The sequence below is a fragment of the Bombina bombina genome, chromosome 3 (assembly GCF_027579735.1).
Source record: "Bombina bombina isolate aBomBom1 chromosome 3, aBomBom1.pri, whole genome shotgun sequence".
Classification (NCBI taxonomy): domain Eukaryota; kingdom Metazoa; phylum Chordata; class Amphibia; order Anura; family Bombinatoridae; genus Bombina; species Bombina bombina.
Genome location: NC_069501.1, coordinates 1,236,897,834 through 1,236,920,901, shown reverse-complemented (window position 1 = coordinate 1,236,920,901; position 23,068 = coordinate 1,236,897,834). Strand labels below are relative to the sequence as shown.

Below are 23,068 nucleotides of genomic sequence, written 5' to 3'. Positions count from 1 at the left end.
TTGGAAGTCCTGAAGTTAGCATGCATTGGGTTTCACTCACGCGCAAACATTTCCTTTCAACTTGTAAAATGAGCGCTAAACCGCCCTTCGCCTATCTTTGCACACAAGCAGAAAAAATGGTGGATACTTGTAAACTAGCCCATAGTATTTAAATATAAAATCAATTTGGTTCAAGTTTAAATCTGAGGTTCACTAAGCATTTTTATTTTAGGTACCTGTGCTAAGGCAATTGTCTGATTACATTCTAATTGGCAGTTTTTGTCATTTTGAATAAAGATAAATAAATGGGGTGGGGGCTTTGTTCCTGCTATTCTGCATTCATTAGGATAATTTCACTTATGTATGTTTTGATATAAGACTGTTGTGCAAAGACTCAGTTTTATTTTCTGTCCTTGTGTCATTCTTTGTATGATTTATACCACTGACCTATGAAAATACACAGGAGGGCAAATGGAACTGCTCTGGGTCAAGTGATTCTTGTTTTCATCCTTGCCCAGGGTGACGTGTAAGCAGAGACCCATTTGCCTAACTAGGATATAAATACATTAGGTGCCGGTCACAGCATCAACACTGGGTCTGCCCTGGATTATTAGCTCCATGTTCCACTGAGACCTCAGAGTGAACGGACCAGATTGCTAAAAAAAAAAAAAAAAATATCTAACAAGAACAGGTAAACGGAGGCGAATAGCATTATTTTTTTATTGTAAATTTTGGAGCATGTTTAATCTACCAGGTAATATTCCTATGTATATAACATGGATATTTATAAGGAGACATTTCTGGATCATATAAAATTTGACAGCAGAGAATGATCTTGTAGTATTGTGTATAGAGGCAGAAACATGAAAATAACTAATGTTATGCTTTAAATGTCATTTTGTAAGTCTAAAAGAGAAATTTGCAGATAGAAGATGTAATCATAGGCAGACACAACAGATTTGCACTGCTAGTGTGTAACCTCTGATCACTTTAATGTATGACAATTGTTTAAAATAACTACTGCAAGGTTCATGCTGCACAATAAGTGTATAAGTGAGTAACCAGGAGTTTGTGCATCACTTTATTAATTTACAATGTGTAGAACTCTTTTGAATAAGATATAATTAAAAAAAATCCTTCCAGTGCTTTGCGATGTAATATTTGCCTGGCAGGTGTGTTATCAGTCTCACAGTGCCATCTGTTTCTGTTATTTTTTATTCAATTTTTTTCCGTGATTCCTTTTATTTGTTAACTGTAAAGACATTATATCTATCTGTGTATTATAGAATCCAAGATCAACTTGTGTGTTTTGATGGATGTGTGCAGATGACTTTGTGTATGTAGATTGTTTGCAGCATTTTATAGGGTATCATAGGGTGTCCCAATCTAACATCTGGGGTCCAATGCTGCAATACTGGTACTTTAGTAACATAGGCTGGGTTACAAGAAGCTGTAGCACTAGTACTCTAGTAACATAGGTAAGGTTATCAGAAGCTGCAGTACTAGTACTCTAGTAACATAGGTAAGGTTAGCATAAGCTGTAGTGCTAGTACTCTAGTAACATAAGCTGGGTTACAAGAAGCTGTAGTATTAGTACTCTAGTAACATAGGTAAGGTTATCAGAAGCTGCAGTACTAGTACTCTAGTAACATAAGCTGGGTTACAAGAAGCTGTAGTACTAGTACTCTAGTAACTTAGGTAAGGTTATCAGAAGCTGCAGTATTAGTACTCTAGTAACATAGGCTGGGTTACAAGAAGCTGTAGTACTAGTACTCTAGTAACATAGGTAAGGTTATCAGACGCTGCAGTACTAGTACTCTAGTAACATAGGCTGGGTTACAAGAAGCTGTAGTACTAGTACTCTAGTAACATAGGTAAGGTTAGCATAAGCTGCAGTACTAGTACTCTAGTAACATAGGTAAGTTTATAAGAAGCTGTAGTACTACTACTCTAGTAACATAGGTAAGGTTAGCAGAAGCTGTAGTACTAGTACTCTAGTAACATAGGTAAGGTTAGCAGAAGCTGTAGTACTAGTACTCTAGTAACATAGGCAAGGTTAGCAGAATCTGTAGTACTAGTACTCTAGTAACATAGGTAAGGTTAGCAGAAGCTGTAGTACTAGTACTCTAGTAACATGGGTAAGGTTAGCAGAAGCTGTAGTACTAGTACTCTAGTAACATGGGTAAGGTTAGCAGAAGCTGCAGTACTAGTACTCTACTAACATAGGTAAGGTTAGCAGAAGCTGTAGTACTAGTACTCTAGTAACATAGGTAAGGATAGCAGAGGCTGCAGCACTAGTACTCTAGTAACATAGGTAAGGTTATCAGAAGCTGTAGTACTAAAACTCTAGTAACATAGGTAAGGTTAGCAGAAGCTTTAGTACTAAAACTCTAGTAACATAGGTAAGGTTAGCAGAAGTTGTAGTGCTAGTACTCTAGTAAAATAGGTAAGGTTAGCATAAGCTGTAGCACTAGTACTCTAGTAACATAGGTAAGGTTAGCAGAAGCTGTAGTACTAGTACTCTAGTAAAATAGGTAAGGTTAGCAGAAGCTGTAGTACTAGTACTCTAGTAACATAGGTAAGGTTAGCAGAAGCTGCAGTACTAGTACTCTAGTAACATATGTAAGGTTAGCAGAAGCTGTAGTACTAGTACTCTAGTAAAATAGGTAAGGTTAGCAGAAGCTGTAGCACTAGTACTCTAGTAACATAGGTAAGGTTAGCAGAAGCTGTAGTACTAGTACTCTAGTAAAATAGGTAAGGTTAGCAGAAGCTGCAGTGCTAGTACTCTAGTAACATAGGTAAGGTTATCAGAAGCTGTAGTACTAGTACTCTAGTAACATAGGTAAGGTTATCAGAAGCTTCAGTACTAGTACTCTAGTAACATAGGTAAGGTTATCAGAAGCTGCAGTTCTAGTACTCTAGTAATGTAGGCTGAGTTTTCAGAAGCTGTAGTACTAGTACTCTAGTAACATAGGTAAGGTTAGCAGAAGCTATAGTACTAGTACTCTAGTAACATAGGTAAGGTTAGCAGAAGCTGTAGTACTAGTACTCTAGTAACATATGCTGGGTTATCAGAAGCTGCAATACTAGTACTCTAGTAACATAGGCTAAGTTATCAGAAGCTGTAGTACTAGTACGCTAGTAACATAGGCTGGGTTATCAGAAGCTGCAATACTAGTACTCTAGTAACATAGGCTGAGTTATCAGAAGCTGTAGTGCTAGTACTCTAGGCTGGGTTATCAGAAGCTGCAGTACTAGTACTCTAGTAACATAGGCTGGGTTATCAGAAGCTGTAATACTAGTACTCTAGTAACATAGGCTGGGTTATCAGAAGCTACAATACTAGTACTCTAGTAACATAGGCTGAGTTATCAGAAGCTGTAGTACTAGTAATCTAGTAATATAGTCTGGGTTACCAGCAGCTGTAGTACTAGTACTCTAGTAACATAGGCTGGGTTATCAGAAGCTGCAGTATTAGTACTTTTTAGTAACATAGGTAAGGTTATCAGAAACGGCTGGACTAGTACTCTAGTAACATAGGTAAGGTTAGCAGATGTTGCAGCACTAGTACTCTAGTAACATAGGTAAGGTTATCAGAAGCTGTAGTATTAGTACTCTAGTAACATAGGTAAGGTTATCAGAAGCTGTAGTGCTAGTACTCTAGTAACATAGGATGGGTTATCAGAAGCTGTAGTACTAGTACTCTAGTAACATAGGCTGGGTTGTCAGAAGCTGCAATACTAGTACCCTAGTAACATAGGCTGAGTTATCAGAAGCTGTAGTGCTAGTACTCTAGGCTGGGTTATCAGAAGTTGTAGTACTAGTACTCTAGTAACATAGGCTGGGTTAAAAGAAGCTGCAATATTAGTACTCTGGTAACATAGGCTGAGTTATCAGAAGCTGTAGTGGAAGTACTCTAGGTTGGGTTATCAGAAGCTGCAGTACTAGTACTTTAGTAACATAGACTGAGTTATCAGAAGCTGTAGTACTAGTACTTTAGCAACATAGGCTGGGTTATCAGAAACTGCAATACTAGTACTCTAGTAATGTAGGCTGAGTTATCAGAAGCTGTAGTGCTAGAACTCTAAGATGGGTAATCAAAAGCTGCAGTACTAGTACTCTAGTAACATAGGCTGGGTTATCAGAAGCTGTAGTACTAGTACTCTAGTAACATAGGCTGGGTTATCAGAAGCTGTAGTGCTAGTACTCTAGGCTGGGTTATCAGAAGCTGCAGTACTAGTACTCTAGTAACATAGGCTGAGTTATCAGAAGCTGTAGTACCAGTACTCTAGCAACATAGGCTGACTTAACAGAAGCTGTAGTGCTAGTACTCTAGGCTGGGTTATCAGAAGCTGCAGTACTAGTACTCTAGTAACATAGGCTGAGTAAATGTATTAACTTTTAACTCAACATGCTTAGAAACTTAACATCTATGTAAAGAGAAAGATAGGAGCGCCTAAAGAGAAACCCAAATATTGCTGTGACTCAGTAAAACCCCTCAAGTTAAACTAAATATGATACAAAGTACAGAAGTGAGACAGAGCTAAATAAAAGCTAAAGATTAAAAGGTTTGAGGACACAATGCTAAAAAATATAGTAATATTTAATCAAAAAATACAAACTAAAACACAATGTTACCAGTAAAAATATGTTCTGGGAAGTCTCCCAGAATACAGTAAATATATTGAATTAATCTTATAATATTATGCTAAAACATATAACACAGCATAGGGAATAGTAATATATGGCTTAAATAAAGTACTCTAATAAGAGAAACAAATATTGGAGCTAGTGTAGCTTACGGGGGGGGGGGGAGTATGAGAACCAAAACATCACAAAAAGTCAATAGTTTATCTAATGTGACAAAGTATAATGCAAGTTGCAAATGTTGGAGCTTATATAGCTCAAAGGAGAATATGAGAACCACCGTGTCACAAGAGTCATTAGGTATACCTTATGTTACGTATCATAGCATAGGTGCAGTGATCCTGTGTATGTATATTCTTCATCCCCTCGGCGGTATGAGCCACGTCTAGAGGGATCTTTGTGCCTGGGAAGAAAAGGATTTACCTCAATGTCCCAATGTAGTTGTTTTACAGACCTCTGTAGTGTCCGATGTTCATTAGACGCTAACAGCTTCTCGTGTCCTGCGGGTATCCGGAATAGTGATGGTCACGTGACTTACTTCTGTGTCTATTTCATTCATCTAGCGGTGTTACCCAGACAGATTCACACTATGAGGCGCCCTCTTTCTCTTTTCTGATTAGGTAGCAAAATTAGTTGCAGATACAAATATGGGAGATAAAGTCTGTTTTTTTAGCCCAAATCTTCAATCTGCATAGATAGCCAATAATCTTGGAGTGGTTACAGTCTTGGTCAACGCATTTCGCCCATTTTGGGCTTTATCAAGACATGTTTGTTGTGATCACCCCAAGCTTTAAAAAGACCTCCCTTTGTTCTAATTGGTTGGCTAATTAATGATTCTTTAAGGTGGATTTCGATAATCTTCACTTAAGGTGGAATTATAATGGATCCTCATATATAGCGATTTAAAACCTATTTGGTCTCTCATCTCTCTTACACAATATAAAACATTTCTCTTATTGTTACATTTTCTTGTGTCAATATTCTCAACAATTGCAATCATCGTATAGCCATATTTTTTTTCAAAAAGACTATGGGGCCTATTTATGAAGATGCGAGCGGACATGATCCGATATAGTGGATCATGTCAGCTGCACATCGATAAATGCCGACAGCATAAGCTCTCTGCATTTATCATTGCACCAGCAGTTCTTGTGAACTGCTGGTGCAATACCACACCCTGCAGATTTGCGGCCAATCGGCTACTAGCAGGGGGTGTCAATCAACCCGATTGTATTTGATCGGGTTGATTTCTGGCGATTTCTGTCCGCCGTCTCAGAGCAGGCGGATACCGGACAAAGGTTTCTTGGAGCTACTGCTGACCGGCAAACTGGACCAGTGTACTAGCCACTGCAGAGTGCTAGCCTGTCTTTTAGCACCGGTCACAAGTACGGTGCAACTTAATCTGGTAAGCCTTTCTATTTCATTTATCTAGCAGTGTTACCCAGAGAGATTCACACTATGAGGCGCCCTCTTTTTCTTTTCTGATTACTTAGAAGATTATCCCCCACACCGGGAACCAGAGGAGCGGCCTCCTGACAGAAGAAATCTATGTGACAAGATCCTTTTCATCATTCTATACCATTTTGGGTGATTTACACTTTTATTATTCCGCTTTTTTTGGTTGAATTTTTTTTTTTTTCGATCTTCTGATTAACACCAATTAACCACATAACTATCACCAGTACTGATTATCCGGAGCGCGTCCCCTCAGTTCCCTCTTTGGGAATTGTTTTTAATTTTGCTACCTACCCTGTCGAGTCTAATGCACTGACCGAATAGAGGGAGGTATCAGTATCGAGGACATTCTAAAATCTACTCTATTTCCATCATCCCCAGCAGGACTTTCTGGGAGAAATCTCTACTAGCAATCAACATTACTGAAGTATAGCAGTTGTTAAATTGCGGAGGATCCAATCTCCACCCACTGATGACGGGGAAGTAAGTCACGTGACCATCACTATTCCGGATACCCGCAGGACACGAGAAGCTGTTAGCGTCTAATGAACATCGGACACTACAGAGGTCTGTAAAACAACCACAATGGGACATTGAGGTAAATCCTTTTCTTCCCAGGCACAAAGATCCCTCTAGACGTGGCTCATACCGCCGAGGGGATGAAGAATATACATACACAGGATCACTGCACCTATGCTATGATACGTAACATAAGGTATACACAGGATCACTGCACCTATGCTATGATACGTAACATAAGGTATACACAGGATCACTGCACCTATGCTATGATACGTAACATAAGGTATACACAGGATCACTGCACCTATGCTATGATACGTAACATAAAGTATACCTAATGACTCTTGTGACACGGTGGTTCTCATATTCTCCTTTGAGCTATATAAGCTCCAACATTTGCAACTTGCATTATACTTTGTCACATTAGATAAACTATTGACTTTTTGTGATGTTTTGGTTCTCATACTCCCCCGTAAGCTACACTAGCTCCAATATTTGTTTCTATTATTAGAGTACTTTATTTAAGCCATATATTACTAGTCCCTATGCTGTGTTATATGTTTAAGTATGATATTATAAAATTAATCCAATATATTTACTGTATACTGGGAGACGTCCCAGAACATATTTTAACTGGTAACATTGTGTTTTAGTTTGTATTTTTATTTTTTTATTAAATATTACTATATTTTTAGCATTGTGTCCTCCAACCTTTTAATCTTTAGCTTTTATTTAGCGCTGTCTCACTTCTGTTCTTTAGAAACTTAACATCAGCAATAGTCAGCGGGAACAGCTATTCGAAAATGAGGATTTTTTTCTTTCAAGAAGCTGTTGACATTGAACACAACAAAATCATGTGAAAAGATGCTGATGGATTTGAATATTATGGTCACAATATCCCCATGTAAGTTGTGGTCACTCACTGTATCATCCTAGAAATGCATTTGAAAACATTTTGATAAATGGGTTATCTCCTGGTTTTCTAATGCATTGGAATGTCTTCAAAATTGAAAAAAAAACAAAAAACATGCAAATCAGTTTACACAAAAATGTTGATGAATTGGGAATCATCTTACGGACCTCCGGAAGTCTGATTATGAGCGCATATTGCCCTTTGCAAGGCACCCAATAAATTCTGCATTCTCACTTATACAGCCATACAAATTATCTCCCAAAATGCAACATATTGTCAATGTTACATATTTCAGTAATAATTTAGATTTTAAACAAAATTATTTTGTTTTTCCTTCACTTTTTGTTTCTTTTCACTGGCTCAGAAAAAAGTCCACGGCATAAATATGACACTGTCTGACAGGCCATAGTTTTGTGCCAGCCCTGCCAAGATTCACAGAGCCGTATCTTATTACCCATCGGTGTCTCCCTTCATTTCCAAGACTCTTGTCCCAATTCCAGAGACCTATGAGATATCAGATTTATTCATAGCTTCCTGGAGTTTATAAAAGTCAATAAGTCTTACCTTTACTCCAGATTAAGCCTAGCTGACCTTGATTCACCTCCTGTGGATATCAAAAGGGCATTATATTTATAATATATATATATATATATATATATATATATATATATATATATATATATATATATATATATATACAGGGAGTGCAGAATTATTAGGCAAGTTGTATTTTTGAGGATTAATTTTATTATTGAACAACAACCATGTTCTCAATGAACCCAAAAAACTCATTAATATCAAAGCTGAATAGTTTTGGAAGTAGTTTTTAGTTTGTTTTTAGTTATAGCTATTTTAGGGGGATATCTGTGTGTGCAGGTGACTATTACTGTGCATAATTATTAGGCAACTTAACAAAAAACAAATATATACCCATTTCAATTATTTATTTTTACCAGTGAAACCAATATAACATCTCAACATTCACAAATATACATTTCTGACATTCAAAAACAAAACAAAAACAAATCAGTGACCAATATAGCCACCTTTCTTTGCAAGGACACTCAAAAGCCTGCCATCCATGGATTCTGTCAGTGTTTTGATCTGTTCACCATCAACATTGCGTGCAGCAGCAACCACAGCCTCCCAGACACTGTTCAGAGAGGTGTACTGTTTTCCCTCCTTGTAAATCTCACATTTGATGATGGACCACAGGTTCTCAATGGGGTTCAGATCAGGTGAACAAGGAGGCCATGTCATTAGATTTTCTTCTTTTATACCCTTTCTTGCGAGCCACGCTGTGAAGTACTTGGACGCGTGTGATGGAGCATTGCCCTGCATGAAAATCATGTTTTTCTTGAAGGATGCAGACTTCTTCCTGTACCACTGCTTGAAGAAGGTGTCTTCCAGAAACTGGCAGTAGGACTGGGAGTTGAGCTTGACTCCATCCTCAACCCGAAAAGGCCCCACAAGCTCATCTTTGATGATACCAGCCCAAACCAGTACTCCACCTCCACCTTGCTGGCGTCTGAGTCGGACTGGAGCTCTCTGCCCTTTACCAATCCAGCCACGGGCCCATCCATCTGGCCCATCAAGACTCAATCTCATTTCATCAGTCCATAAAACCTTAGAAAAATCAGTCTTGAGATATTTCTTGGCCCAGTCTTGACGTTTCAGCTTGTATGTCTTGTTCAGTGGTGGTCATCTTTCAGCCTTTCTTACCTTGGCCATGTCTCTGAGTATTGCACACCTTGTGCTTTTGGGCACTCCAGTGATGTTGCAGCTCTGAAATATGGCCAAACTGGTGGCAAGTGGCATCTTGGCAGCTGCACGCTTGACTTTTCTCAGTTCATGGGCAGTTATTTTGCTCCTTGGTTTTTCCACGCGCTTCTTGCGACCCTGTTGACTATTTTGAATGAAACGCTTGATTGTTCGATGATCACGCTTCAGAAGCTTTGCCGTTTTAATAGTGCTGCATCCCTCTGCAAGATATCTCACTATTTTTGACTTTTCTGAGCCTGTCAAGTCCTTCTTTTGACCCATTTTGCCAAAGGAAAGGAAGTTGCCTAATAATTATGCACACCTGATATAGGGTGTTGATGTCATTAGACCACACCCCTTCTCATTACAGAGATGCACATCACCTAATATGCTTAATTGGTAGTAGGCTTTCGAGCCTATACAGCTTGGAGTAAGACAACATGCATAAAGAGGATGATGTGGTCAAAATACTCATTTGCCTAATAATTCTGCACTCCCTGTATATATATATACCTATATATAATCCTATATTTATCTAGGTACAGATATTCCTATACATATCTGTATATATCTATACCTATATATAATCATCATGTATACAGGTATAGATATATGTAGAAATATGTATTTATAAATAAATAGAACATATTCTGCTATGTGTAGAACATTGGAATGTGAATGTTATTGGGTTTGCGCGCGAGTAGGATGTGTTTTTTTGTCACTTTTTTTAGCTCCATTGACTTCTATGGGGAATACATTAAAGCCTAACCAGGTTTTTATGCACATTAAGTAAGCGCACAAGTAAAAACTTTTTACTTTCAACTTAATACAAGCGCTACATGTCGTGCGCAAAAAACTTACTTCTAATGGAGTTAGCACTTGACTCCACAACAAATTTAGCTTTTAAACATTTATTTTGTATATCCTTAAGTAGTATTTAATTTGATGCATATATAAAAAATAATTTCACTATACCATAATGTTATATGTAAATATTTTGTAAACACACCCAGTGCCTAATCTATTTGTGTACGTATGTGCCAATGGTTAACAACTTCTCCTACAGACTAGTTTATGCCACTTGTGTTTTGCTGGTCCCTACCTTTTATTCTGACAGTTTTGCCAGATCCTTATTTGCTACTGAGCTCTGTCCCTCTGGGTCTATCTGTCTGCCTGGGTCTCAGTCCCTGGTTCTGTATGAGCTTTGACCTCCTTATATGATTTCAATCTATAGTCAGTTGTTCGCTGTATTTGTTCATTTAATCAATTACCTCTAGGTCCTCCCGGTGTTGCATTTATTGTAGTGGAATTGGAAAAAAAAAGGACTCTAAAATGAAACAACTTATTCATCAATGCAGTCTAGACAATATCTCTCTTTAAAATGTAGGGACGTCTCCCTATAAGAGTTAATAGAAAAAAATATTCTGTATAAAAAAATAAAAATAAAAAAAAAATTCCACAAAATTTTTTATGCTTTAAATACACATATCATTGGGATCCGTTTTACCAAACTTGTATTTTGGTCAAACTTGGATCTTGACAAATTCTAAAACCATGCTAAACAACTTTTAGAAATTCTCTGTAACGTATTTTGATAGTTGGAAAACTTACTATATTGAAATATCTATACAATGGGTGTCAAAAAACCTCTATCAAAATACGTTTGGTATATAAACCGTAATACTAGCACATTATTTCCAAGCTATTTAGCACTGCTAATTTTTTCAATTTCTTTTTGTGCCAACCTTACTTTGTTTATTTGAGGGATAAACTAATTAGCAGCTGGGAATACACCTCTAGGCACTCCTATCACACCACATTTCCAACACTATTCCTATCCCTCTTGGGTTTTTTTTTTTAACACTCCAGATTAGTGAGCAGCCTTAAAATGGAAGATGATATTTTCCTATGGAGAGAAAAAACTCTCAAAGATATAGTAGAGAATGAAGAAGGGACAATAATAAGCACCAATTAGATTACGAAAAAACTGCACTTTGAATTAAAAGATAAATTCCAGAAGGAATGGGATGATACACTAGATAATGCATCAACTACACTGTTACAAATATTGAAAAATCACGGGAAGATTCACTTGACACAGTAGAGAAAAACATAGTCACTATAAAAAACAAACTAATTGATAAGAAAGAAAATCCAGATTTTAAAAATTCACTGATAGATATTATGAAAAAATTAAACAATTTGAGTTTGGAAATACAAGAAGTAAAGTTAAGAAAACTAAATAGGGATAAGGAAGATTATAATGAGGCTGCAAACAGAAAAGAAGAGAGGACAAGTAACATGGAAGAAAGAATGGGAAATTCACACACTGAGGAAAATAAAACAAAAAACAAACAATACACACAAAATTCAAGGGAAAATTATTCCAATCATTCCAATAAATCTCACTATAAACCTACATCACATCAATATGGGAATTTCCATCAAGAGAATTGGGCACCCATTGATAGAACTCCCAACAATAGAAATTATAGGGGAAACACAGACTATAGACCACAACAACAAAGACCACAACAATATAGGTCAAACTACTACATGCCCAGGAGACCACCATACACACCAAACAGAAATGACAACTCCTTTGAGTACCGAAATTATAACAACTATAGAAATCAGGATGATTATTATGAAGGGAATAGCCAATTAAGAGATCATAGGACACATACCCATTGGTTAAGAGATAAAAAACCAAGATATCAAGGGTATAATAACTATAATAGAGGGTGGAACTACAGGAATAATAGAGAACGTAATCAGAACACACTAGTTCATAGAGAGTCTGAAAGGAATTGGAGAATAAACACTACGAATGGGACCTGCCACACTTTGCTGAACGAAACTCATTAAATCCTACTGAGAGATTGTCACCAAGCTTTGTGACTCAGCAATTGAAAGCTCGTTTGTCCAAGGAGTTAACGGAGTGGATTGCCACATCCAGCTCTAGGATTCTGCAAACCAAAATTTCCTGTCTCCATATATACCGAGGAGGTCCAGGTAGAACTGACCACTAAGGCTAGAAAAAAAGCGAGAGAAACAGCCACACTGCCGATACGGACCCCAGAGGGGAGTCAGCTGACTCATCACGGCATCGGAACTCTGCAGCCTGTGCGGTTGCAACCGGGATACGATAAGGTACCTTTATTTTTTCATTCCTAATAAGGATACAAGTTAAACAACAAAAAAGTTGTTCCAAATAATTCTATAAACAGACATTTGCTTCCCTATATATCCGGTTTGAGGCACAAGGATTGCTGAGGATAACAAACAGCAGTCAGCTGAATTTTTAAGCGGGGAAAAGACTATTCCAGTTTTTATATCAAGCTTTATTTTGTATATAAAGTATCTACACAAGTGGAACTATATCCTAATTTAGGAGAATTGATACTTTGTATTATTACATTGACTAAAAAGGACACTTCTAGAGGTTATTTGACACCCAGCGTATAGATATTTCAATATAGTAAGTTTTCCAACTATCAAAATACGTTACAGAGAATTTCTAAAAGTTGTTTAGCATGGTTTTAGAATTTGTCAAGATCCAAGTTTGACCAAAAATACAAGTTTGGTAAAACGGATCCCAATGATATGTGTATTTAAAGCATAAAAAATTTTGTGGAATTTTTTTTTTATTTTTTTTTTATACAGAATATTTTTTTCTATTAACTCTTATAGGGAGACGTCCCTAAATTTTAAAGAGAGCTATTGTCTAGACTGCATTGATGAATAAGTTGTTACTATAGAATTTTAAAGAAATAATAAAAAATATTGTTTGGTATATAAACCGTAATGCTAGCACATTATTTCCAAGCTATTTAGCGCTGCTAATTTTTTCAATTTCTTTTTGTGCCAACCTTACTTTGTTTATTTGAGGGATAAACTAATTAGCAGCTGGGAATACACCTCTAGGCGCTCCTATCACACCACATTTCCATAATTATTTAACTGCTTCAGGTTAGCCAGACTCTAGCCATATTATTTTGTATCCTGTTTAAAGGGACATCATATACTAAATACATTTCCTCTATAAAGGTAAGACGAGTCCACGGATTCATCCTTTACTTGTGGGATATTATCCTTCCCTACAGGAAGTGGCAAAGTGCACCACAGCAGAGCTGTCTATATAGCTCCTCCCTTATCTCCACCCCCCCAGTCATTCTCTTTGCCTACTCTAAGTACTAGGAAGGGTAAAGTGAAAGAGGTGATAAAATATTAGTTTTTTATTTCTTCAATCAAGAGTTTGTTATTTTGTACTATTTGTACCGGTTTGTACTATTTACTCTCAGGCAGCAGATGGATGAAGACTGCTGCCTGGAGGATGATGATCTTAGCATTTGTAACTAAGTTCCATTTGCTGTTCCCACAGAGGCTGAGGAGTACAGGAAACTTCAGTGTGAGGAACGGTTTCATGCTATGCAGCAATGAGGTATGTTCAGTCATATTTTTTCTGGAGAGTCTGTGTATTTCAGAAAGGCTGACATTATACCCAGGAGGGTAAGGGTAAGCAGTAATCCTAGAGCTAAAAGAAGGGCATTACTTAGCCTACATATGGGGCCAATTACATATATGGTTGACACTGAATGGCAAATGTTTGTGAACAAACGTTTTTTGGATGGGAGTGCTTTAACGTTTTTGTGGGCAATAAACGTTTTGGGCAACTTTATTAGGGCACACATGGCTTAATTTTTGGGTCTTAGAACCCACATGGCTAGTTATAACCGCTCTGGTGCGGTTCTTTAAGGCTAAGGAGCACACCAGAATTGGATCTGATGGCGTCTCAGGTCAAGGGATCCTCAGGCAGTACTGATAGATGCTCTAGCAGTACCCTGGTCGTTCAACCTGACTTATGTGTTTTCACCATTTCCTCTCCTTCCTCGTTTGATTGCCAGAATCAAACAGGAGAGAGCTTTGGTGATTTTGATAGCACCTGCGTGGCCACGCAGGACTTGGTATGCAGACCTGGTGGACATGTCATCTCTTCCACCATGGACTCTACCACTGAGACAGGACCTTCTGATTCAAGGTCTGTTCCAGCATCCAAATCTTGTTTCTCTGCGACTGACTGCTTGGAAATTGAACGCTTGATCTTATCCAAGCGGGGGTTCTCTGAGTCGGTCATAGATACCTTGATTCAGGCTCGAAAGCCTGTCACTAGGAAAATTTATCATAAGATATGGCGTAAATATCTTTATTGGTGCAAATCCAAAGGCTACTCATGGAGTAAGATCAGGATTCCTAGGATTTTGTCCTTTCTCCAAGAAGGATTGGAGAAGGGGTTATCAGCTAGTTCCTTAAAGGGACAGATATCTGCTTTATCAATTCTACTGCACAAACGTCTGGCAGATTCCAGACGTTCAGTCGTTCTGTCAGGCTTTAGTTAGAATCAAGCCTGTGTTTAAACCTGTTGCTCCGCCATTGAGTTTGAATTTAGTTCTTAAGGTTCTTCAAGGGGTTCCGTTTGAACCTATGCATTCCATAAATATTAAGCTTCTATCTTGGAAAGTTTTGTTTTTAGTTGCTATCTCTTCGGCTCGAAGAGTTTCTGAACTATCTGCATTGCAATGTGATTCGCCTTAAATTGTTTTCCATGCTGATAAGGTGGTTTTGCATACCAAACCTGGATTCCTTCCTAAGGTTGTTACTAATAAAAATATTAATCAGGAAATTGTTGTTCTTTCTCTGTGTCCTAATCCTTCCTCTAAGAAGGAGCGTCTATTGCACAACTTGGACGTGGTGCGTGCTTTAAAGTTTTACTTGCAAGCGACCAAAGATTTCCGTCAAACATCTTCATTGTTTGTTGTCTATTCTGGAAAACGTAGAGGTCAAAAAGCTACGGCTACCTCTCTTGCCTTTTGGCTGAAAAGCATCATCTGTTTGGCATACAAGACTTCTGGACAGCAGCCTCCTGAAAGAATTATAGCTCACTCTACTAGAGCGGTGGCTTCCACATGGGCTTTTAAAAATGATGCTTCTGTTGAATAGATTTGTAAGGCTGCGACTTGGTCTTCACTTCATACCTTTTCCAAATTTTACAAATTTGATACCTTTGCTTCTTCGGAGGCTATTTTTGGGAGAAAAGTTCTTCAAGCAGTGGTGCCTTCTGTTTAACCATCTGTCTTGTCCCTCCCATTCATCTGTGTCCTGTAGCTTTGGTATTGTATCCCACAAGTAAAGGATGAATCCGTGGACTCGTCTTACCTTTATAGAAGAAAACTACATTTATGCTTACCTGATAAATTGATTTCCTCTATGGTAAGACGAGTCCACGGCCCGCCCTGTCATTTTAAGACAGATTATATTTTTTTATTTAAACTCAGTCACCTCTGCACCTTGTAGTTTCTCCTTTTTCTTCCTGTACCTTCGGTCGAATGACTGGGGGGTGGAGCTAAGGGAGGAACTATATAGACAGCTCTGCTGTGGTGCTCTTTGCCACTTCCTGTAGGGAAGGATTATATCCCACAAGTAAAGGATGAATCCGTGGACTTGTCTTACCATAGAAGAAATCAATTTATCAGGTAAGCATAAATTTAGTTTTCATGCACCTCCCTCTAATTATTGGAGCTGCCATTTTGGAACCTAGCTTACACTGCAGGTATCTGAAGGAGAGCAAAAACAGGGGGTATCTGGAACACGGCAAACCATCAGCTCAGTGCAATAGAGGAAAATAAGAAAAGAAAATGCTTCCCATAGAAACCTGGAGTGCCATAGCAGTGGCGGATCAGGCTGGCAATATCAACACACAAAGGAGCAGGCACTACTAGGTTTGGAAAAAATAAAACATCAAATTTATCGAAGATAACATTATAAATCATAGTCTATAATTAAGCGCCACCAGGGGGTGTGAAACGCATAAGTATTTGTTTTTCTTGTCTGTTACCTTGTCTGGATTTATCCCTTTTTAATGTTGTCTACAATAAATGTGATGTTTTATTTTTTCCAACCCTAGTAGTGCCTGCTCCTTCGTATCTGAAGGAGACTTATTGCACATGTGCAAACACATCGGCACTGGTATGTAGTGAAAGTTAGCTTTAAACATGGCAGCAACCATGACTACAGGGAGGTGAGGAATAACCTCAATGCTATGCTTATAAATAAATTTATTTAGAGTTTAATGTCCTTATAATGTGCATAGACATTAACAAAGAAACATTCTCATTCTTACTGGGTCTTAGGGAATCTAGGTAAGTGACACATTGGAAAAAAAAACAAAAACAATCCTTACCAACATAATAAACAGCACATTAAATGCACTTTAACAATTTTTTTTTCCACATCATTAATGTTTTTATTTCTGTATTTTAATATATATATGTAACTAAATATGCTAGACCTAATCAAGCCTTTATACATTTCCCTTTGTGTATCAGTAAATACTAACCACAGTCTATGATATTGTTGCACACCAGGTGACTGAGGGCTTTGCGTTCTGATTTCTGCTGGTGCACAGCTGTCTGCGAGAACAAAAGAAGATGGTTGGGTTGAAGCCAAGCGACATTCCCCCTACACCTGTGGTGAAGTTTGTAGGCGCTGGCTCAGCAGCTTGTATTGCAGATTTATTCACATTCCCACTAGACACAGCAAAAGTCAGACTGCAGGTAAAGCCTAAGGGGGGATTATGGATTGTACCCATAGGTGGGATATTATTAATTCTCTGAACTCCAGAAGTCTCAGTGGTTCTCAGCAGAGTAACAGGTCTACTAAAGTCTTCTAAGCCATGGATGGCAAACCTGTTTTTAGTCTGTGTGCCCAAAGCAGTGACAATCTCCTAACCTATCCTTAACCCTAGCTCTAGCCCTAACCTTATCACATGCAATAGCCCTAGACTAACCCTAACTTTATACATAACCATAGCTCTAGCCCTAACCTTATCACATGCAATAGCCCTAGCCTAAACCTAACTTTATACATAACCATAGCTCTAGCCCTAACCTTATTCTTATCACACACAATATACCTAGCCTAAATCTAACTTTATCCCTAACCCTAAGCTCTAGCCCTAACCTTAATCTTATCACACGTAATAGCCCTAGCCTAAACCTAACTTTATCCCTAACCCTAGCCCTAACCCTTACCTTAATCTTATCACACACAATAGCCCTAGCTGAAACCTAACTTTATCCCTAACTCTAAACTCTAACCCTAGCCTTAATCTTATCACACACAATATACCTAGCTTAAACCTAACTTTATCGCTAACTCTAAGCTCTAGCCCTATGCTTAATCTTATCACACACAATATACCTAGCGTAAACCTAACTTTATCCCTAACTCTAAACTCTAGCCCTATCCTTAATCTTATCACACGTAATAGCCCTAGCCTAAACCTAACTTGATCCCTAACCCTAAACTTAATCTTATCACAAACAATAGCCCTAGCCTAAACCTAACTTTATCTCTTACCCTTAACTCTAGCCCTAACCCTAACCTTAATCTTATCACACGTAATAGCCCTAGCCTAAACCTAACTTTATCCCTAACCATAACCTTAATCTTATCACACCTAATAGCCCTAGCTTAAACCTAACTTTATCCCTAACTCTAAGCTCTAGCCCTAACCTTAATCTTATCACACGTAATAGCCCTAGCCTAAACCTAACTTTATCCCTAACTCTAAACTCTAACCCTAGCCTTAATCTTATCACACACAATAGCGCTAGCCTAAACCTAACTTTATCCCTAACCCTAGCTCTAGCCTTAACCTTAATCTTATCACACACAATATACCTAGCCTAAATCTAACTTTATCCCTAACCCTAAGATCTAGCCCTAACCTTAATCTTATCATACGTAATAGCCCTAGCCTAAATCTAACTTTATCCCTAACCCTGAGCTCTAGCCCTAACCTTAATCTTATCACACACAATATACCTAGCCTAAATCTAACTCTAGCCCTAACCTTAATCTTATCACACACAATAGCCCTAGCCTAAATCTAACTTTATCCCTAACCCTAAGCTCTAGCCCTAACCTTAATCTTATCACATGTAATATCCCTAGCCTAAACCTAACTTTATCCCTAACCCTTACCTTAATTTATCACACACAATAGCGCTAGCTTACACCTAACTTTATCCCTAACCCTAAGCTCTAGCCCTAACCTTAATCTTATCACACGTAATATCCCTAGCCTAAACCTAACTTTATCCCTAGCTCTAGCCCTAACCTTAATCTTATCACACTTAATAGCCCTAGCCTAAACCTAACTTTATCCCTAACCTTTACCTCAATTTTATCACACACAATAGCGCTAGCCTAAACCTAACTTTATCCCTAACCCTTACCTCAATTTTATCACACACAATAGCGCTAGCCTAAACCTAACTTTATCCCTAACCCTTACCTCAATTTTATCACACACAATAGCGCTAGCCTAAACCTAACTTTATCCCTAACCCTTACCTCAATTTTATCACACACAATAGTGCTAGCTTAAACCTAACTTTATCCCTAACCCTAGCTCTAGCCCTAACCTTAATCTTATCACACACAATAGCGCTAGCCTAAACCTAACTTTATCCCTAACCCTTACCTCAATTTTATCACACACAATAGCGCTAGCCTAAACCTAACTTTATCCCTAACCCTTACCTCAATTTTATCACACACAATAGCGCTAGCTTAAACCTAACTTTATCCCTAACCCTTACCTCAATTTTATCACACACAATAGCGCTAGCTTAAACCTAACTTTATCCCTAACCCTTACCTCAATTTTATCACACACAATAGCGCTAGCCTAAACCTAACTTTATCCCTAACCCTTACCTCAATTTTATCACACACAATAGCGCTAGCTTAAACCTAACTTTATCCCTAACCCTTACCTCAATTTTATCACACACAATAGCGCTAGCTTAAACCTAACTTTATCCCTAACCCTAACCTTAATTTTATCACACACAATAGCGCTAGCTTAAACCTAACTTTATCCCTAACCCTAGCTCTAGCCCTAACCTTAATCTTATCACACACAATAGCGCTAGCTTAAACCTAACTTTATCCCTAACCCTAAACTCTAGCCTTAACCCTAACCTTAATCTTATCACACACAGTAGCCCTAGCCTAAACCGAAATTTATCCCTAACCCTAAACTCTAGCCTTAACCCTAACCTTAACCTTATCACACACAATAGCCCTAGCCTAAACCTAACTTTATCCCTAACCCTAAACTCTAGCCTTAACCCTAACCTTAACCTTATCACACACAATAGCCCTAGACTAAACTTAAGTTTATCCCTAGCTCTAACCCTAACCTTAATCTTATCATACACAATAGCCCTAGCCTAAACCGAACTTTATCCCTAACCCTAAACTCTAGCCTTAACCCTAACCTTAACCTTATCATACACAATAGCCCTAGCCTAAACCGAACTTTATCCCTAACCCTAAACTCTAGCCTTAACCCTAACCTTAACCTTATCACACACAATAGCCCTAGCCTAAACCTAACTTTATCCCTTACCCTAAACTCTAGCCTTAACCCTAACCTTAATCTTATCACACACAATAGCGCTAGCCTAAACCTAACTTTATCCCTAACCCTAGCTCTAGCCTTAACCTTAATCTTATCACACACAATATACCTAGCCTAAATCTAACTTTATCCCTAACCCTAAGATCTCGCCCTAACCTTAATCTTATCATACGTAATAGCCCTAGCCTAAATCTAACTTTATCCCTAACCCTGAGCTCTAGCCCTAACCTTAATCTTATCACACACAATATACCTAGCCTAAATCTAACTTTATCCCTAACCCTGAGCTCTAGCCCTAACCTTAATCTTATCACACACAATAGCCCTAGCCTAAATCTAACTTTATCCCTAACCCTAAGCTCTAGCCCTAACCTTAATCTTATCACATGTAATATCCCTAGCCTAAACCTAACTTTATCCCTAACCCTTACCTTAATTTATCACACACAATAGCGCTAGCTTACACCTAACTTTATCCCTAACCCTAAGCTCTAGCCCTAACCTTAATCTTATCACACGTAATATCCCTAGCCTAAACCTAACTTTATCCCTAGCTCTAGCCCTAACCTTAATCTTATCACACTTAATAGCCCTAGCCTAAACCTAACTTTATCCCTAACCTTTACCTCAATTTTATCACACACAATAGCGCTAGCCTAAACCTAACTTTATCCCTAACCCTTACCTCAATTTTATCACACACAATAGCGCTAGCCTAAACCTAACTTTATCCCTAACCCTTACCTCAATTTTATCACACACAATAGCGCTAGCCTAAACCTAACTTTATCCCTAACCCTTACCTCAATTTTATCACACACAATAGTGCTAGCTTAAACCTAACTTTATCCCTAACCCTAGCTCTAGCCCTAACCTTAATCTTATCACACACAATAGCGCTAGCCTAAACCTAACTTTATCCCTAACCCTTACCTCAATTTTATCACACACAATAGCGCTAGCCTAAACCTAACTTTATCCCTAACCCTTACCTCAATTTTATCACACACAATAGCGCTAGCTTAAACCTAACTTTATCCCTAACCCTTACCTCAATTTTATCACACACAATAGCGCTAGCTTAAACCTAACTTTATCCCTAACCCTTACCTCAATTTTATCACACACAATAGCGCTAGCTTAAACCTAACTTTATCCCTAACCCTTACCTCAATTTTATCACACACAATAGCGCTAGCTTAAACCTAACTTTATCCCTAACCCTAACCTTAATTTTATCACACACAATAGCGCTAGCTTAAACCTAACTTTATCCCTAACCCTAGCTCTAGCCCTAACCTTAATCTTATCACACACAATAGCGCTAGCTTAAACCTAACTTTATCCCTAACCCTAAACTCTAGCCTTAACCCTAACCTTAATCTTATCACACACAGTAGCCCTAGCCTAAACCGAAATTTATCCCTAACCCTAAACTCTAGCCTTAACCCTAACCTTAACCTTATCACACACAATAGCCCTAGCCTAAACCTAACTTTATCCCTAACCCTAAACTCTAGCCTTAACCCTAACCTTAACCTTATCACACACAATAGCCCTAGACTAAACTTAAGTTTATCCCTAGCTCTAACCCTAACCTTAATCTTATCATACACAATAGCCCTAGCCTAAACCGAACTTTATCCCTAACCCTAAACTCTAGCCTTAACCCTAACCTTAACCTTATCATACACAATAGCCCTAGCCTAAACCGAACTTTATCCCTAACCCTAAACTCTAGCCTTAACCCTAACCTTAACCTTATCACACACAATAGCCCTAGCCTAAACCTAACTTTATCCCTTACCCTAAACTCTAGCCTTAACCCTAACCTTAATCTTATCACACACAATAGCCCTAGCCTAAACCGAAATTTATCCCTAACCCTAAACTCTAGCCCTAACCTTAATCTTATCACACACAATATACCTAGCCTAAATCTAACTTTATCCCTAACCCTAAATTCTAGCCTTAACCCTAACCTTAACCTTATCACACACAATAGCCTTAGCCTAAACCTAACTTTATCCCTTACCCTAAGATCTAGCCCTAACCCTAACCTTAACCTTATCACACACAATAGCCCTAGCCTAAACCTAACTTTATCCCTTACCCTAAGATCTAGCCCTAACCCTAATTTTAATCTTATCACACGCAATAGCTCTAGCCTTAACCTAATTTTATCCTTAAAGGGATACTGCACCCAATTTTTTTCTTTCATGATTTAAATAAAAAATGGTCCGTCTTCTAAGCTTACATTCCTGCTTTTTCAAATAAAGATATCAAGAGAACGAAGAAACATTGATAATAAGTTGCTTAATATTACATGCTCTGAATCATATCTGAATCATGAAAGAAAAATTTGGGTTCAGTATCCCTTTAACCCTAGCTCTCTAACCCTTCCCTAGACCCAACAAAAGCTCTTATCAAGATGGTTGATCGGTGACTTTATTGAAGCATGATATCATAGTATTGAGAAGATCTCTAAACACAGAGGCCATGATATTGCAATCAGTGATTTAGCAGCAGCAATTCATTATCACAAGAGTCTAATGTCCTAGAGCGGACCTCCTACCTAACGTGCTTTTTCTAATTTATCCTAGAAATGAAAGACCAGACAATCTAGGCTCTAGTGTCCCTATGGCAAATTCTCATTACTTGAGGCTAAAAAGTCCCTTAATCTAATTTCAGCACAGACTGGCACAGGTGATACAATTAAACAATGTAAATATAGGAAGGAAAGTGACAGCACCATATGTCCTGCAGTAGATGACCTCCTATCGCTAACCCACACATCCAGTAATCCATCACATCATGGCAGAGAACCTATGGATGATATGCAAGTAATCTGCATCATCTAGTTCTGTGTCCCAACTAGGAGTATCTAGCAAGTTCATGAATCAACATTTTCATCTGCCACATGATGTCTAGACTTATATCAGCTGTCATTTACAAGTCCCTATAGTAAGACCTTTCTAGAGTTGTGTATTTGTTTTAAATAAAGAGTGATACAATTTCCTAGCTGTCACATGACAATCTAAATATCATATGGTTGATATAAAACTACCAACTACATCTCAGAGTCTTGATTTAGAGATATAAATGGGGGTGGTAGTTAAAAATATGATGAATATTTATCATGTCTTTTCCCATGCTGATATTTGGGGCTTTTTATTTTTTGCTCTCTGTGAAAAAAAAAATCAGCAGACATTTGTGCTACCAAACCTCCTTGAAATAGGAAATTCTACAAAATAGACTTGCACATATATAAATTAAAATATTGCAATTTTAAGTATAGT

General features: G+C 38.0%; 1 protein-coding gene across 2 annotated transcripts in view; it reads left to right on the top strand.

Annotated features, from left to right (window-relative positions):
- The first annotated feature begins 521 nt into the window (after nucleotides 1-521).
- Nucleotides 522-23,068, top strand: part of LOC128654686 (mitochondrial uncoupling protein 2-like) — a 37,413-nt gene continuing 14,866 nt past the window's right edge. The window contains exons 1-3 of one of the 2 annotated variants that reach the window (XM_053708736.1): nucleotides 549-670; nucleotides 7,364-7,507; nucleotides 16,702-16,890. In XM_053708736.1, the coding sequence (XP_053564711.1) occupies nucleotides 16,765-16,890 (126 nt within the window). In that variant the 5' untranslated portion in view covers nucleotides 549-670; nucleotides 7,364-7,507; nucleotides 16,702-16,764. Of the gene's footprint in view, nucleotides 671-7,363; nucleotides 7,508-16,701; nucleotides 16,891-23,068 lie in introns of both variants that reach the window. The other variant, XM_053708735.1, reaches the window with a different exon arrangement.